The sequence below is a fragment of the Stenella coeruleoalba genome (assembly GCF_951394435.1).
Source record: "Stenella coeruleoalba genome assembly, chromosome: 2".
NCBI classification, from domain to species: domain Eukaryota; kingdom Metazoa; phylum Chordata; class Mammalia; order Artiodactyla; family Delphinidae; genus Stenella; species Stenella coeruleoalba.
Window position 1 is genome coordinate 73986537 of NC_137147.1, and position 15729 is coordinate 74002265.

Sequence of the window (15729 nt, forward strand, 5' to 3'; positions counted from 1 at the left end):
CAGGCTGTCCCAGCTCCAACCCGTTCCCTGGCCCCTCCCTGCTGCTGGCCAGAGTCACACATGTGTTTTCCTGTTTTCCAGATCGGTCCCCGGAGTCACACTCTGCCTTTTCTGCTCTTCAGAGTCAACAGCTGCTGGAGCTCGAGCCTTACCCCGGGTTCCCTTTCCCAGCACCTGCCCCTCCTCCCGAGTGCTGGTACCTCCTCCTCCTCGCACCTGCCCGAAGATCTCAGGACAGGTAAGAGATGGGAGAGGAGGGACCATGGGCGAGAGGGGAAGTGTCAGAGGAGGATGGAGTGAGTCCTGAGAACTGGCTGGACCGGAGACCCGTGAGCCTCTTATTTTCCCAGCCCCAGCCCTCCCCATGCAGAGCCCTCTGCCCAGAGACTTCAGCGCTGCATTCGTGGAGGCCCTGGCCACAGAAGTAAACACTTTCTTTCTTGCTGCAATTTAAAAAAAAATTTTTTTTAAAGGGACTGTCATAGCTACAGTGGAATATAGAAAAACAAATGGAGAATGGGGGAGGGAGTAACTGAGCTCCCAGCTTGGGGAGATGGGGGAATCCATCTGGAGCAGAGTGTGTCTGTTTTCTGTTCCTGATATTCGGGGAGGCAGCACAGCCCAGTGGGAGCTAGGAAGGCAGGACGCGGGTATCTGGGGGAGAAAGTGTCTTTTCACCTTAGCTCCCTGAGCTTGACCGAGGAATCAAGATGCTGAACGGTATGCTGGTCCCTGGAGGAAGCATGTTTTGGTTTTGCCATATTCACAGGTGGGGTCAGGGTGCGGGGCTTCCCTGCCTGCTGGGGCCCTGCTCCCTGTGTTCCCTGAATCCCTGAATCTGAAACTTCTCCTGTAGGATGAGTGTGTTGTCCAGTAATCTCCACTAGGTCCTCAGAGAGGTATGCACTTCAGACAGGAAGGAGACGGGGTGCTGCGTATCTGGAACTCTGTTATCTCCTGGGATTCCAGGCTCTGCAAGTTTCTCTTGTAAAGCCTGGGGTGGGAGAGCACTTCAGGACAGGTCCTGCTGGTTCCAGGGTGCCTGAATGGTGGAGGCATGACCCTGAGAGCTGGGGTCTCAGGACGGAAGGCGAGCCGCCAAGGATGGTACCTTCCTGCCCACGGAGCTAGTGCTGGGCAGTGGTTGAGAAAAGAGGGGGCATCTTTTCTCTGAAGTCAGCCTCCTCCGTCCAGTTTGAGTGGGTCTACTGAAGAGTAGGCTAGGAAAGGGATTCCATTCATATAGATAAGCACTTCCTGGTGAGACCACTAGGGTGTGCTGTTTGCTGGAGTGTGGATTTCACCCCAGTGGGTTTTTGTCTCAAGATTCCACGATGAGGATTTCACCTTTCAGATACCACCAGCCAGAAAATAAACCCTGCACACGTCTCTCCCCACTTAACCTTACAGTTTCCCCTTCATTTGTCGCCCCTTCACTCCTTTTCCCTATGCCCCATTAGGACACATGCTCACCCTTGGTGCCAGGGAATTTGATCTTAAAAGGCCCAGCGTGATGATGTGTTTCCGTGTGTTTTTGTTTGCTTTAGAAGTGGGCACCCTAGCAATATAGCAGCACTGCCAAGAGGACTTGTAATCGTTTCTCGTTCCTGCAAAGGGATGAGAAAGGGGAGGAGCAGCCAGGAAGGAGATGGATGGGCTTTGTTGGAGCCTTTAGCCTAGACTTTATTTTATTTTATTTTAAATTTATTTATTTTATTTGTTACTTATTTTTGGCTGTGTTGGGTCTTCATTGCTGTGCGCGAGCTTCCTCTAGTTGCGGTGAACGAGGGCTACTCTTCGTTGCGGTGTGTTGGCTTCAGTAGTGGCTCGCTGGCTCCAGAGCACGAGCTCGGTAGTTGTGGCGCACGGGCTTAGTTGCTCCGCGGCACGTGCGGGTCTTCCCGGACCAGGGCTCGAACCTTTGTCCCCTGCACTGGCAGGCGGATTCTTAACCACTGCGCCCTAGCCTAGACTTTAGACTGAAGGACAGCAGAGACTTTCTTTTAATCTAATCACATCCTCCCCCAGGTAGTTCATTAGAGAGCCATCTAAAGGGCTTTCTTGCCTTAGAGGAGGGCTAGAGACTGGGCAGATCAGAGCGGGTGGGGAGGTTGGAGAGAGAGCACAGAGCTTGGGCTTTGTTGGCTAACCTACCTGCCTCCCTTGCTATGGCATCTTGGCAGGTGACTTACTTAGTGTCTGCCTTAAGGGGCTGCTGGGGGGATTAAATGAGATAAGACATGTAGGTGTTTAGCAATATGTCTGGCTTGGTTAAGTGCTCAATAAATGAGTTACTATTATTATAGGAACGTTTAAGTGGGAGCTGGGAGAAAAGGACAGTCTTCTGGATGGATTTCAGAAGTTTTTGTGAGAGTGGCTTGGGAGATATGATCTCTGGGAAGGCTAACATCGGGGTCCCCCTCCTGGGTGAAAAAAAAGTTTAAGGGACTAGAAGGGGAGGTTGTAGGGTAAAGATAAGCACCCCCCTTACCCCAGGGCTTTTTAGATCTTTGTTCTCTGGTAGTTGAATAACCAAAGGGGGTTTGAAAGGGCACGAGAAGGAACAGAAAGACAGTTGGATTTCAGAATAAGTAGGGTGTATTTCTGTTGGTAAAGGAGACCCAGGATACCGGAGTTAAGTAGACTCTAAAAACAGAATATATGCTTTCCCCAAATTGCTCAACTTCCTCTGTCTGTTCTGGGCCTGTCCAGTATAGCTCAGTGAAAACTTACTTACCCATAGTTTTAGGAAATTAGAGTAAACTTGTATTTGGGGAAGGTGTTTATAGGAATTTATGCTTAGCCCATAGATCCTGGTATGTTTTCTTAAGGATGAAAGGGCCTGTGAGTTGGGCATGGATGCAGCCAGAGGTTTCAGTCTCATTTCTTGACGTTGTTTCCTCGGAAGCAGCTTGAGGATCAGCCTTGGGGTCATGACGCAAGTTTCGGGCGGCCACCTCTCACTCTGTGTGGGGAAGTGTGCAGAGTTCTCTTAGGACGCCCGATCACGAGTTGGACTGTACTTACACTTCCTCTAATCTGCATGTGAACAAGCCTCTGTGGCACAATGTGCAACCTTCCTGCCTTTCTTGTTCAGGGTGAGAGAGAAGTGGGGCTAAGCCGGGGCCTGGAGAGAGAGAGGGCTGTGCATTCTTTCTCAGCCGAAGCCCTGTCCTCAGCTACTTTGCTTGGGGACAGCTTCCCCAGGGCTGCAGAAACTGCACCCACCCAGCTGACCGTCAATCCTTTCTTCTGGGCGCCTGGTCCTGGAGCAGAGCTGACAAAGGAGATTTCTGAGAGAGGGCGTTCTTATCACAGAAAGTGCTGAGCCAAGAGCTCCTAGCCTGCCCCTTGCAGACGGGAAGGGCCAGTGAACCTTGGACCCAGACAGTTGCTTAACACCCCTCTCCCCCTCCCTCTGTCCCTCCGCCCTTCTTGACTTCTTGATATGACTTAAATCCATAAGCATTTGCCCGGCCTTTCCTTTTACTACTGGCTGAAGAGCAGGAGTGGTCAGATCACAGCTCCCAGAGGCTGTGTCTCTGTGTGACCGCTGCCTCGGGGACCTGCTTCCACCCAGGGCCAGGGAGTGAGTGTGCTTCCCACCCTCTCCCTCAGCCCCGCTCATCTTGCCCACTCTCCCTTTGCTGCTCTGCTGTGTCCAATTGCTTCCTTTCCTGAGTGCCTCTAGCCCTAGGATCTGTCCACTTGCTTGGCCAGCCTGGCCTGACCTCCTCTCATCACCTCCTGCTCCGTGATGCCCAGCATTTGCTACCCCGCTTCAGCTGTTTCCTTGCCTCTGCTTTGGTGCTGTCTCTCCAGCAGCAACCTGCCGGGTGGGGAGTGGTCATCGGCTGCCTCCAGTCATCTCTAGGTTGGGCTGCACGTTTGGATCACTGATCTCTCATCCATACTTTTTTTTGGGTGATGCAACTATGCAGGGATTTCATGGCCAGAGACCTGCAACACTAGGGGCTGGGAATGGTATTTGGGAAAGGAAAAGCACGGAGAAGAGGAGGCCTGTCTTCTTTCTGGGTGGGGCTGGGCTGGTTGGGCTTTGCTGGGGCTGAAGAGTTCAGCTGAGGGTTGTTAAGGGATACTCCCGGAACAGGTGGATAGTTGTGAGTTTCCGACAAGAGCTCTCTGAAGCCTTTGCCAGAGCCAGGGTCCTTGGGGGAAAAGGGCAGTGTTGTGAGGAGAACCCACAGACTAGCTGCTTGCAAGGTTGGCTCCCAAGGTTGCATCTCATCACAGGTGACAGGTGAGACTGAAATTGGAGGGAAGACAGACTTTTTTTTGGGTAAGGCTGAAAAGCACAGGCTCAAATCATTATGGTTACACATGGGAGCTGCCAAATTGTTCGTCTTCCTGTCTCCAGTGAGCTCAGATAGAACCGGGATTTAGTTTTCTATCTTGTAAATCAGGTGTAAATCAATGATGAGAAACATGCTTTCTCTCTGGGGAATGAGCGCCATCCTTTAAAGACTCGAGTTGGTGAGCCAGATGGAGAAGAGGTTCATGGGAGGTGGGACGTGAGAGAGAGGTCTCTGAAATGGTGGGCGTGGGTGGCTTGCCCACTCTGGCCCCTGTGGAGGAGAGTTCTCTGTAATTGCCAACCTGCTATATATCTTCACCTTTCTTCCTTAGAGGGCAATGCCAGAAAGCTGGTGAAGGCTTTCTTCTCCTCCTCCACCATGGTCGACGGCGTTAAGTATGAAGTGGCCTCCCAGCATGAGAGGGACGCCTCCCCTTTGGCCGATGAAGCCAGCCCCAGGTCGGAGCAGGTAAAACTGAAGAAGGAGATCTCGCTGCTGAACGGCGTGTGCCTGATTGTGGGGAACATGATTGGCTCGGGCATCTTTGTCTCCCCCAAAGGCGTGCTCATATACAGTGCCTCCTTTGGCCTCTCCCTGGTCATCTGGGCTGTTGGGGGCCTCTTCTCCGTCTTTGGGGCCCTTTGTTATGCGGAATTGGGCACCACCATTAAGAAATCTGGGGCCAGCTACGCCTACATCCTCGAGGCCTTCGGAGAGCTCCTTGCCTTCATCCGACTCTGGACCTCCCTCCTCATCATCGAGCCCACCAGCCAGGCCATCATTGCCATCACCTTTGCCAACTACATGGTGCAGCCCATCTTCCCGAACTGCTTAGCCCCCTATGCTGCTGGCCGCCTGCTGGCTGCTGCCTGCATCTGTAAGTGGGGCTGGGCAGGAGGGGTGGGGTGGAGCGTGGGGCAGAGGCCTGCACGTGAGTCTGCTTAGTCGGTAAGAAGGAGATGGAAAGGAATGCCTCTGACAGACACTTTTTTGTTGTTGTTAAATTAATGTACGCTAAGTGTGAAAATTCAAACAGCATCAGTGTCCAAAAAAAAAAAATCCTTTCTCCCAACTTCCTATGGTAAACATCATTAGCAGTCTCTACCTTTGCTGACATTTTTCTTCTTCTTTCAAGGGATGTAGTTTTGTTCTGTTTTACAAAAATGGGATCATAGTACACATGTAATTCTACAGTTTGGTTTTTTCCCCAGAATTTATCAGTGATGCTCTTTTCGATTTACAGATCTACTTTAAAACAATGCTTCATGTTATTCCATGTTAATTTTAAGGATGTATTGTATGTTTAGCTAATTAGGCCTCTGGTAATGGCCACTTCAGTTGGTTCCAGTTTTTCAGTCTTACAGATAACACTCCAGTGAATATCCTATTGCGTTTGCATGCGTTTTTCTGTGGTCTAGATTCTTTTTTTAAAAAATTTATTTCATTGAAGTTGAGTTGATTTACAATGTTGTGTTAATTTCTGTTGTACAGCAAAGTGATTCAGTTATACTCATGTATACATTCTTTTTCATATTCTTTTCCATTATGATTTATCACAGGATATTGAATATAGTTCCCTGTGCTATATAGTAGGATCTTGCTGTTTAGCCATTGTATATGTAATAGTTTGCGTCTGCTAATCCCAAACTCCCAGTCCATCCCTCCCCTCCCCGCTCCCCCTTGGCAACCACAAGTCTGTTCTCTATGTCTGTGAGTCTGTTTCTGTTTCATAGATAAGTCATTTGTGTCGTATTTTATTTATTTATTTATTTTCAATTTTTAAAAAATTTTGGCTGCATTGGGTCTTAGTTGCAGCACGTGGGATCTTCATTGAGGCACGCGGGATCTTTTGTTGCGGTGCGTGGGCTCTTCGTTGCAGCGTGTGGGCTTCTCTCTAGTTGTGGCGTGCAGGCTCCAGGGTGCGCGAGCTCTGTAGTTGTGGTGCGCAGGGTCCAGAGTGTGTAGGCTGTGTAGTTTGTGACACATGGGCTCCAGTTGAGGTGCGCGAGCTCAGTAGTTGTGGTGCATGGGCTTAGTTGCCCCACAGCATGTGGGATCTTAGTTCCCTGACCAGGGATCGAACCCACATCCCCTGCATTGCAAGGCGGGTTCTTTACCACTGGACGACCAGGGAAGTCCCTGTGTCATATTTTAGATTCCACATATAAGTGATATCATATCGTATTTGTCTTTCTCTGTCTGACTTCACTTAGTATGATAATCTCTCGGTCCATCCATGTTGCTGCAAAACGCATGATTTTGTTCTTTTTTATGGCTGAGTAATATTCCACCATATATATGTTACACGTCCTCTTTATCCATTCATCTGTCGATGGACATTTAGGTTGTTTTCATGTCTTGGCTCTTGTAAATAGTGCTGCTATGAACATAGGGGTTCATGTTATCTCTTTGAATTATAGTTTTGTCCGGATATCTGCCCAGGAGTGGGATTGCTGGATGATATGGCAACTCTGTTTTTAGTTTTTTTGAGGAACCTCCATACTGTTTTCCATAGTAGCTGCACCAATTTACCTTCTTTGTGGCCTAGATTCTTAAAACTGTCATTTCAATCTACCTTGCCTTTTTCTCCATCTCATAAATAAAATATTATTTAAATTTGTACGTTCAGCAAAGCCACTTTGGAGGTGCCGAGAGGCTGATCCTCTGCAACCCCTTCCCTCAGCTGCCTCTGTTCTAGAAAAGTGCCCTCGCAGCGTGAGAGACCCTGGGACCTTGGAGACCCCGCCCACGCCCGGCTGTGGAGAAGCTGAGCGGTCCTGTCAGTTTCAGGGGCAGCTGGGGGGGGACAGGCATTTTGCACCAGGTACAGCTGCTTGCTGGATCAACCCTCTCAATCAGCCTCATGTGCTCTTTCCTTTCAGTTTCTCCACTGCCTCATTTTACTCTCAGCTTCCTCTCCAGCCTCCCTCTTTTGACTGTTGTGCAGAGAGCCGGCTGTCCTCTGTAGGCTCCTCCCGTGGTGTTTCGTGTGCCCGTGTGTGGGTTCAGAGTCATGTCTGTGTGTGGGGCTGTTTGTCATTCTGGCAACGGTCAGGGAGGTACAAAGGCACTGCCCTAGGTTGCAGGAAGGGGGTTTTCCCTTGAGGTCTTAAATGCGACCTGTAGTTTATCTGGCATCATTTACCGATGAGCTGGTGGGCTGACTTTCTGATGAAACTAATTTTAGGATCTGTTGGTCTCAGGGTCCCCTCAAACGTGGGCATATACTTACGTATCTTGTGTAGAGTAAGGATTATTCCACTTAAGTAAAATTTCCAAGAGGGCTGCATCCCTTTAAGCACCAGAATTCTATTTTAGCCATCTTGGTTGAAATCTCTTTAAAACCAGTGATATGTCTGCTTGCCCTCATAACTTGAGGTTTTTTTTTTTTTTTTTTTCTGGTGACTCAGGGTCACCACTGCACATGTCAAAGCTTGTATGACTGAGGCCCCTGGTCTGGGGATGAATGTTTGCTTCCTCAGTGGCCTCAGACAGCTGGCCTGACTTCAGTGCCTCAGGTTTTATTCTTTCATGATTTTGATGTGTGTTGACTCTGACAGCTATTGTTCCTTGATTCTGGCATTGGGCCTGCCTTCATCAGTCTTTTTAATTTGCTGCTTCTAATTTGGGAATAGAGATGTACTCAAACTCTTGTGCACCCAAGTACGCATACACACACATGTGCACCCTCCTAAGAATACATGCAGAGTAGCCACAGTTACAATTAGTCTAGAGAGCTCCCCAGTTAATAAAAGACAGAGTTTCGTGCTGGATTTATGGCATATATTTGAGACAAGCCTGATAGAATGAAAAGCATACCAGACTTGTGTTTGAGGCTGGGCTCTATAACTGTGTGTAGTGACTGTTACTTCCAGACTCCTGTGAGCATGACATGAGATTCAGTGAAAACCATAAATCATGACTCAAGTGTAAAGTATTAATGATTATGATTAAAATTGCTCTCTCTCGGTTGCTTATAGGACTTTGTTCTATCTCTAATAATCTTCAGAGGGACATAGAGATCTGGAAGAAGGTTCAGAAGGGCAACCGAGATTGTAAGTAAGAATTTAGGGGCATACGATTCATGAGTTTCTTCCTTCAGCTCTTGTTTAATGAGCAACCAGTACAAGTCGGATGCTGAGAAATTCTGTCCAGATAGGATCTAGGCAGTAATAGCTCATTCATCTAACCGTAACCCTTCAGGAGGAAACCAAGAAGTAGGGAGAGGAAGAGGCTTACAAGCAGCTGGGAAAGAGGCCCCCTCAGAGCAAGCGAGACGACTTTCCTCTTGTGGGGAGGAGCGCTTAAGATGACAGTGCAGGGACTGTGATGTCTGAACTGAATTTTGAATAGAAACGTAGCCGTCTCCTCAGACACTTCTCACAGAGGGAACTGCGTGTGAAGGTGCAGGGTACAAAAAGGCGCGGAACCGGTTCAAGAATTCCAGGTAGTTGGTATGGCTGGAATGTGGGTAGGAGAGGAATGAGAAGGGAGAGACTGGAAATGTAGTCCCAGGGCCAGCTCCGCAGGGGTTTATATGGTGCCGGAACAGGTTGGACTTTATCTTGAGAGCAGGCAGAAGCTATTGATTTTCAGTGGAGACATGAAATCACATTTGCTTTGAAGAAGAACTCTGGCTTTGTGGAGAGTGTTTTTGGAAAAAAGTGAGAGACAGAAGGTAGGGGCACCAGGTTAGGGAGCTGCAACCTGAAGGGTAGTGACGGCCTGCACTGTGGGCTGTGCCTTTGGAAGGGAGATGAAGGGATGGATGAAGAAATAGTCATGGGCTTCCCTGGTGGCGCAGTGGTTGGGAGTCCGCCTGCCGATACAGGGGACACGGGTTCGTGCCCCAGTCTGGGAAGATCCCACATGCCGTGGAGCGGCTGGGCCCGTGAGCCATGGCTGCTGGGCCTGCGCCTCTGGAGCCTGTGCTCCACAACGGGAGAGGCCACAACAGTGAGAGGCCCGCAAAAAAAAAAAGAAAAGAAATAGTCATAAGGTGGGATTTCCAGGACTTCTGGGTGTGGAGGGCTTCGGAGCGCTCAGAGATGATGCTAAGGATTCAGGCTTGGACAGATGGGGGGTGATGGGCTTGCCTTCTGAAATAGGGAAGGTGGGCTGAGTGATGAGGTAGAGGGTCACCTGAGGCTTCCGCTGGGATGCTCATGTGCCCTTCCAAGAGCTGTGCCTTCCTAGGGTCATCATGACCCAGAGTTGATCATTTTCCCCCAACTGAGTCACACTTACCTAAAAAAGAGGTACATGTTGATGTCAGTCTATTAATGGACATGGTGAGCATACATATGTGATTTCTTTTTTAAAATTATTTTTATTTATTTTTATTTTTTGGCCGCGCCATGCTGCATGTGGGATCTTAGTTCCCCAACCAGGGATCAATCCCGTACCCGCTGCGTTGGAAGTGCGGAGTCTTAACCATTGGACCGCCAGAGAGGTCCCACACGTATGATTTCTAATGAGCAGAAGGCATATGTTCGCTATCAAGACACCCTCTTCCTAGTACCATAGTCACTGGGGAACCCATCTAGTAATCAGGGAATTCCTTGCAGGGCATGGAGCCAGAACAAAGGAAGAAAGTTTTGACTATTTGAGGAAAATTTACTGAATGCGGTGGGTTCTCTAAAGTATGAGGCTGAAAGGTAGAGCCCTTCTTGCAGGGAACTCATGGTTAGTGGAGAAGAAGGGCAAAAATAGTCAGTGAAACATTGTATATGGTGAGTGCTGGAGGGGGCTTGAGTGTGGCTAATTCAGGAGGTGAGGTCCGCACTTAGTACCCAACACTGAAGGACGGAGAGGAGTCAAGGGGGGGCGGTGAGGAACCCACTCACCACAGCCTACAGAGCCGACGCCATCGGACGCTCTGACACATCTCATTCCTCTCACCCTCACTCTCTCCGCTGCAGCTCCAGGCCTCCCCTTCTTGCTTTTCTTCCAGTTTGCCTGCCACACTCCCGCTTCAGGGGCTTTGTACTTACTGTTCTTTCTGCCGGGAAGGCTTTTTCCCCAGATGCCTTCAGAGCTTATTCCTTTACTCCATTCAAGTCTTTGCACAAATATTGCCTTACCGGAGACCTATCCCATCTAAAATGGTCACTTGCAGTCTCCCAGCCGGTTTTGTTTTTCTCTATAGACTTCTTACCACCTGACATTAATTCTTTACTTGTTTATTATCTATCTTTGCCTCTAGAGTATCAACATCATGAAAGTAAGGACTTTGTTTTGCTCACTGCTGAGCCTAGAACAGTGCCTGGCGTCCGCTAGGTACTCAGTAAATGTCTGTTGAATGAAGAAGGCGTAAGGAATTCTAGGCACAGGGAAAGGCAATGTAAAGGCACAAAGGTGAGAAGAAGTGTGGGGCGCGGGCTGTGCATGGGGGATTGTGGGATGTGAGGGGACAAGGGGAGGCAAGGGGTTAGCGCACGAGGCCAAACCTTCCTAGAGGGTTTAGATTTTCTCCTGAAGCCTATAAGGAGCCACTGCAGGATTGGAAGAAGGGAGCAGGGCAGCTGGGGTGGGACCTAAGAGCAAGTCTGGAGGCAGAGACATGGGTTAGATACCTTTCTTACCAATCTAGGTAGGAAACGACAAAAGCCTGAATTGCTGTTTTCCCAGCACTGGTCATTGTCGTTATGGAGCTCTCGTGTGTGTGTGTGTGTGTGTGTGTGTGTGTGTGTGTGTGTGTGTACAGGATGGGCAACCCAGTCCAAGATTACAATGGATCATGATGAGTGTTGTGACTTGTGAGGCAGAGGGAGCCCAGGAGGAAATCTGAATAGCCTAGGGGTTTGGAAGTTCTCCATAAGGAAGTTGACACCTGAGTGAAGAAGAATTAACCGAGTAGAGAGGGAAGAGGAGCATCTCAGGCAGCAAGAACGAATGTGTGAAAACTTGAAGACAAGAAAGGACATCTTTGAGACACTGAAAGGAGCTCAGGTATTGCGTTTAAGGTAGGAAATGTTGAGAGTTGGCCTGCAGAGGTAGATGGAGGTCACAGGATAGGTTGTTCAGGGCTTTATCTAAACTGTTCTAGTTATTATTGCTGTGTAACAAATCACACAAAACTAAGTGTTTTCAAACAGTCATTTTATTCTTTCGTGGTTTCTATGGCTTAGGAATTTGGGAAGGGCTAAGTGGGGCAGTTCTGGCTCAGGGTCTTATGTGGTTGTAGACAGATGGTGGCAGGAGCTGAAACAGGCGGAAGCTGAAGCAGATGCAGACAAGATGGGCATCTTTTTCTCAAGTCACGTCAGGGCTTTTCCATGTGGTCTCTCTATATGGACTACATTGAGCTTTCTCACATAATGGCAGCCTCAGCGCAATCAGACTGTTTACTCGGTGGCTGAAGGCTTCAAGAATGAGTATCCGAGCAAGCAAAGTGGAAGCTGCATTGCCTCTTATGACCTAGCCTCTGAAGTCACATGGTATCACTCCTGCAGCACTATATAGGTAGAAACATTCACAGAAGACCATCCAGTTTTAAGAGGCACAGACCCTATCTCTTGATGGGCAGAGCGTTAAAGTCACATTGTATGAAAAGCATGTGGGATGGGAGATATTGTCGAGATATCTTTGGAAAATATAACCTAGAACACATGCTATATTAAGGAGTTTGGTGGGCTTCCTCTAAGGCAATGAAAAACCTTTTTGGGCTTTCAAAGTAGGGGAGTGATATTTGTGATTTTTAGGAAGATTATTCTGACTTTGCAGGACGAAAAGCAGTGGGACCAGTTAGGAAGCTGTGCCATGACCCTGGTGAGACATGCTGGTGGCTTGGACTACAGTCATGTTTTGGGGATGAAGGTACTGGTTAAAACTTGGACACCGGGCTTCCCTGGTGGCGCAGTGGTTGAGAGTCCACCTGCCGATGCAGGGGACACGGGTTCGTGCCCCGGTCTGGGAAGATCCCACATGCCGTGGAGCGGCTGGACCCGTGAGCCATGGCCGCTGAGCCTGCGCGTCCGGAGCCTGTGCTCCGCAACGGGAGAGGCCCGTGTACGGCAAAAAAAAAAAAAAAAAAAAGACTTGGACACCAGTTAGATATGGGTAGAGATTGTCAATGATGATAAGATACTGAGCTTTGGCATCTGGCTTGGGCAACTGGGTGAATGGTGATGCCATTTACTTATAGGGAGAACACTGGAGGAGCAGTAGTAGGTTTGCAAGAAATTGATGGGATCAGTTTGTGCCTGGTGATGTTGAGTAGGTGGTTACATATTCCTGTGTATCTGGAATCATGACAGTTGGGCTGGTGATATACTTTTGGGAATCATCAGTGTATAGTAGTTGAAATCACAGTAGCAGATGAGATGATCCTGGGACAGGATATAGAAAGGGAAGAGAAAAAGGCTTTGGATAGCATTCTTGGAATTCTTAGAATTATAAGAATCCTTAGAGTACCAACGTTGAGGGAGAGGTATTCTGCAAAAAAGGGGGAGAAGCAGCATCCAGAGAAATAGGGAAACGTGGAGAGGGTGAGTGGAAGAGAGCAGTTTGGCCAACAGTGTCCAGTCTGCTAAGAGGTCAAGCTAGATAGGACTGAGTGGAGTTGTTTGGATTTATCAACATGAAGATCACTGGTGACTTTGGAGAGGGAAATTTCAGGGCAGTGAGGGCGGAGTCAGATTTCAGAGAGATTTTATTTATCCAGCATGGTTTATTGAGTATCAACTCTGCCTAGTTCTGGGTTAGGCCCTGGGGATACAAGGATAACTGTTACCCAGTCTCTACCCTCACATAGCTCACAGTTGATGGGAGGGACAGATATGTAAAGTGTTCTGAGGAAAGGCAGTGCACCCAAGGGAGGTGGGTTTACACTCAAAAGTAGCCTTTCTCGGAAGAACTGTTAAATAAAATATGGAATGGAACATCGTTGGAATTGACAAGAAGGAGGTCAAGGGGAACTTTGGCAGGCTTTTCACTGGAGTAGTGGAGCAGATGTCAGACTGCATTGTGGAGAAAGGGCAGGGAAGGGAATATAGATGTGCTTTCTAGAAGATGGACCCTGGAGGCAAGGAAGGCGGTTGTTAGTGGAAGGGACCAAAGCTGAGGGGGCAGTTTATGGGAAAGACTTAAGACCACCTTAGTTTGGTTTGGGGGTGCGTTTCTGGAAAACTTGGATGAAATATTCATACCCTACAATGAAGTCTTCCCCACGGTTGGAATGCTTGGGATCCTGGAGTCAGCATTTCTGTCCCTTGAACAGTCCAGGGCGCATCCTCATCCCTTTGAAAGGCAACGGTGCATGGTGGTGAGGAGCACGGCATCAGGCAGGTTAACTTCATTAGTCTCAGTTTCCTCATCTGTAGAATAGGACTCTACCTCACAGAGGTGTGATCTATATTTCTACCATACTTTCACCCTTTCCTATTCATCAGTGACAAATTTCGGGAGAGCATATATGATTTCTACTTCTGTCCGGGTGGCTTATGTTTCCTTTACAGGTGTAGTCCTCCTTTAGAACTGCTGATAAACTTAACTACAGCCCTAGATAAGCTAGTATTGCTAATAGACCTTGAAATCATTTACGGATTATTGCTTAGGTAAGTTTTTTGTATGCATGGGTGACTTCACTCATTGCATGGTCAGGGTAATCACATGCTGCCCTCTCTACCAGGAACTCCACCTCCCTTCCCCCCACCCCAGCATCAGCCTCTGTACACTCAGTGCAGGTAACAGTGGTCCTGGTGCCCACCTGCACCCACTTCACTCCCCCAGACTGGATGGGTTGCCTCTCAGTGACTTTCATAACACCTGATTCTTGTATTCGCCCAAGTTTACTTTTCTGGGAAGGCTGGGGACTGGGTCTTAATCAAAGATTCTGCACAGGGTCTGGAACAGAGTGGGTTCAAGCTCAATACATGCTTATTGGATGGATGGATGCATGGAAGAATGAATGGATGAATGGATGAATTCTGAGTTCTGAAGGAACTTTGCTGTCCCGTTCAGGGCTCTATAAATGGTTACTTTTCCCAGCCAGAGGGGTGTGCATTCAGCCCCTCCTGAAGCTGATTACTCTGGCTTCTCAGAGCTCTTTGAGGATTGCTCCAGTTCTCTGCAGCCAGGAAGCCCTGTTACCCCAGGGGGAGATAGACCCACTCCCCGGCCCATATCCTTGCATGCAAACGGGGGGCATATAGTGTAGTGGAATGCGTACAAGCTTTTGAGCTGGCCACTGGCTGAGTGGGCTCGGTTTTCTCAATTGTAAGATGAAGATAATAAACCTACTCTGTCAGATTAACTTAGATGATGTATGTAAGAATGTCAGCGACCCTGTGACCCAGTTTTTTTGGTCTAGATTTCTGCCTTTTGTTAATGGGATGTTTTATCTCCTGTGTATTCGGTCTGCCTGCTGTACCCGTCGGCCAGCAGCACACATGCGGGGCCGCCTGTGAACAGACTACTCTTTAGGGGTCAGGCGGTCTCGGCATCCCTGACGCTTGACCCTCGTGATCTGCGTGTAGTAGGTGGTTTTCAGTGAATGTCGGCTGGAGGAGTGAACAGATGGTACAGCTCCAGATTCAGCTTGGCCGAGAAAGGCATTGCATCTCTTGGCTCTCAGGGTGTTGGGGGCTGAAGGCTACTGTGGGGCCCGGGCAGAGGGGAGGGCGGCTGCTCGAGCCACTCGTGGACGCTGTAGGACTTCAGATCTCTGAGAGCTTTGGCCACTGTCCTTGGGCAGCTTTTCCTGGTACTGGAAAGCTTCGTGTCTTGTGGCTAATGAGGTGGAACAGCCAGATGCTGGGCCCCCAACTGCCTTTTGCCCTTTGAACTTTCTACTTGGAAGCTAGTTGCCTCTTCCAGAGGGATTATCCATTTTAAGCTGGGAGTGAGGAAGCTTACATTTCTTTTTTTTTATAATAAATTTATTTTATTTATTGTTTATTTTTGGCTGCGTTGGGTCTTTGGTGCGGTGCGCGGGCTTCTCATTGCGGTAGCTTCTCCTGTGGCAGAGCTCGGGCTCTAGGCTCACAGGCTTCAGTAGTTGTGGCGTACAGGCTTCAGTAGTTGCGGTGTGCGGGCTTCAGTAGTTGTGGCACGTGAGCTCAGTAGTTGTGGCTCGCGGGCTTAGTTGCTCGGCGGCATGTGGGATCTTCCCTGACCAGAGCTCGAACCCGTGTCCCCTGCATTGGCAGGTGGATTCTTAACCACTGCACCACCAGGGAAGCCCAGGAAGCTTACATTTCATGTTCCACATTCACAGCAGCAAGGGGACTAGAGTCAGAGCGCTGAGGTCTTTCTGGTATGGGGTCAACGTGAACTTCGGAACAAACTCTTCACCAGCAGGGAGGGAGGTGGAGCTCTGTGCTGGCCTGATCCCCAAAGCTTTTCAGGGGTTCACCTTTGGTCTCTTCCTTTTTCTATTCTCTTTCTCTCTGCCTCAGAAGAGGCTAAGGGA

General features: G+C 48.9%; 1 protein-coding gene across 4 annotated transcripts in view; it reads left to right on the forward strand.

Moving 5' to 3' along the window:
- SLC7A7 (solute carrier family 7 member 7) overlaps positions 1-15729 on the forward strand; it is a 50140-nt gene that overhangs the window by 16664 nt on the left and 17747 nt on the right. Inside the window, exons 2-3 of one of the 4 annotated variants that reach the window (XM_079913704.1) lie at positions 123-238; positions 4648-5193. In XM_079913704.1, the coding sequence (XP_079769830.1) occupies positions 4695-5193 (499 nt within the window). In that variant the 5' untranslated portion in view covers positions 123-238; positions 4648-4694. Of the gene's footprint in view, positions 1-81; positions 239-3507; positions 3590-4647; positions 5194-15729 lie in introns of those variants that run through there. The other 3 variants (XM_079913702.1, XM_079913703.1, XM_079913701.1) reach the window with 3 other exon arrangements.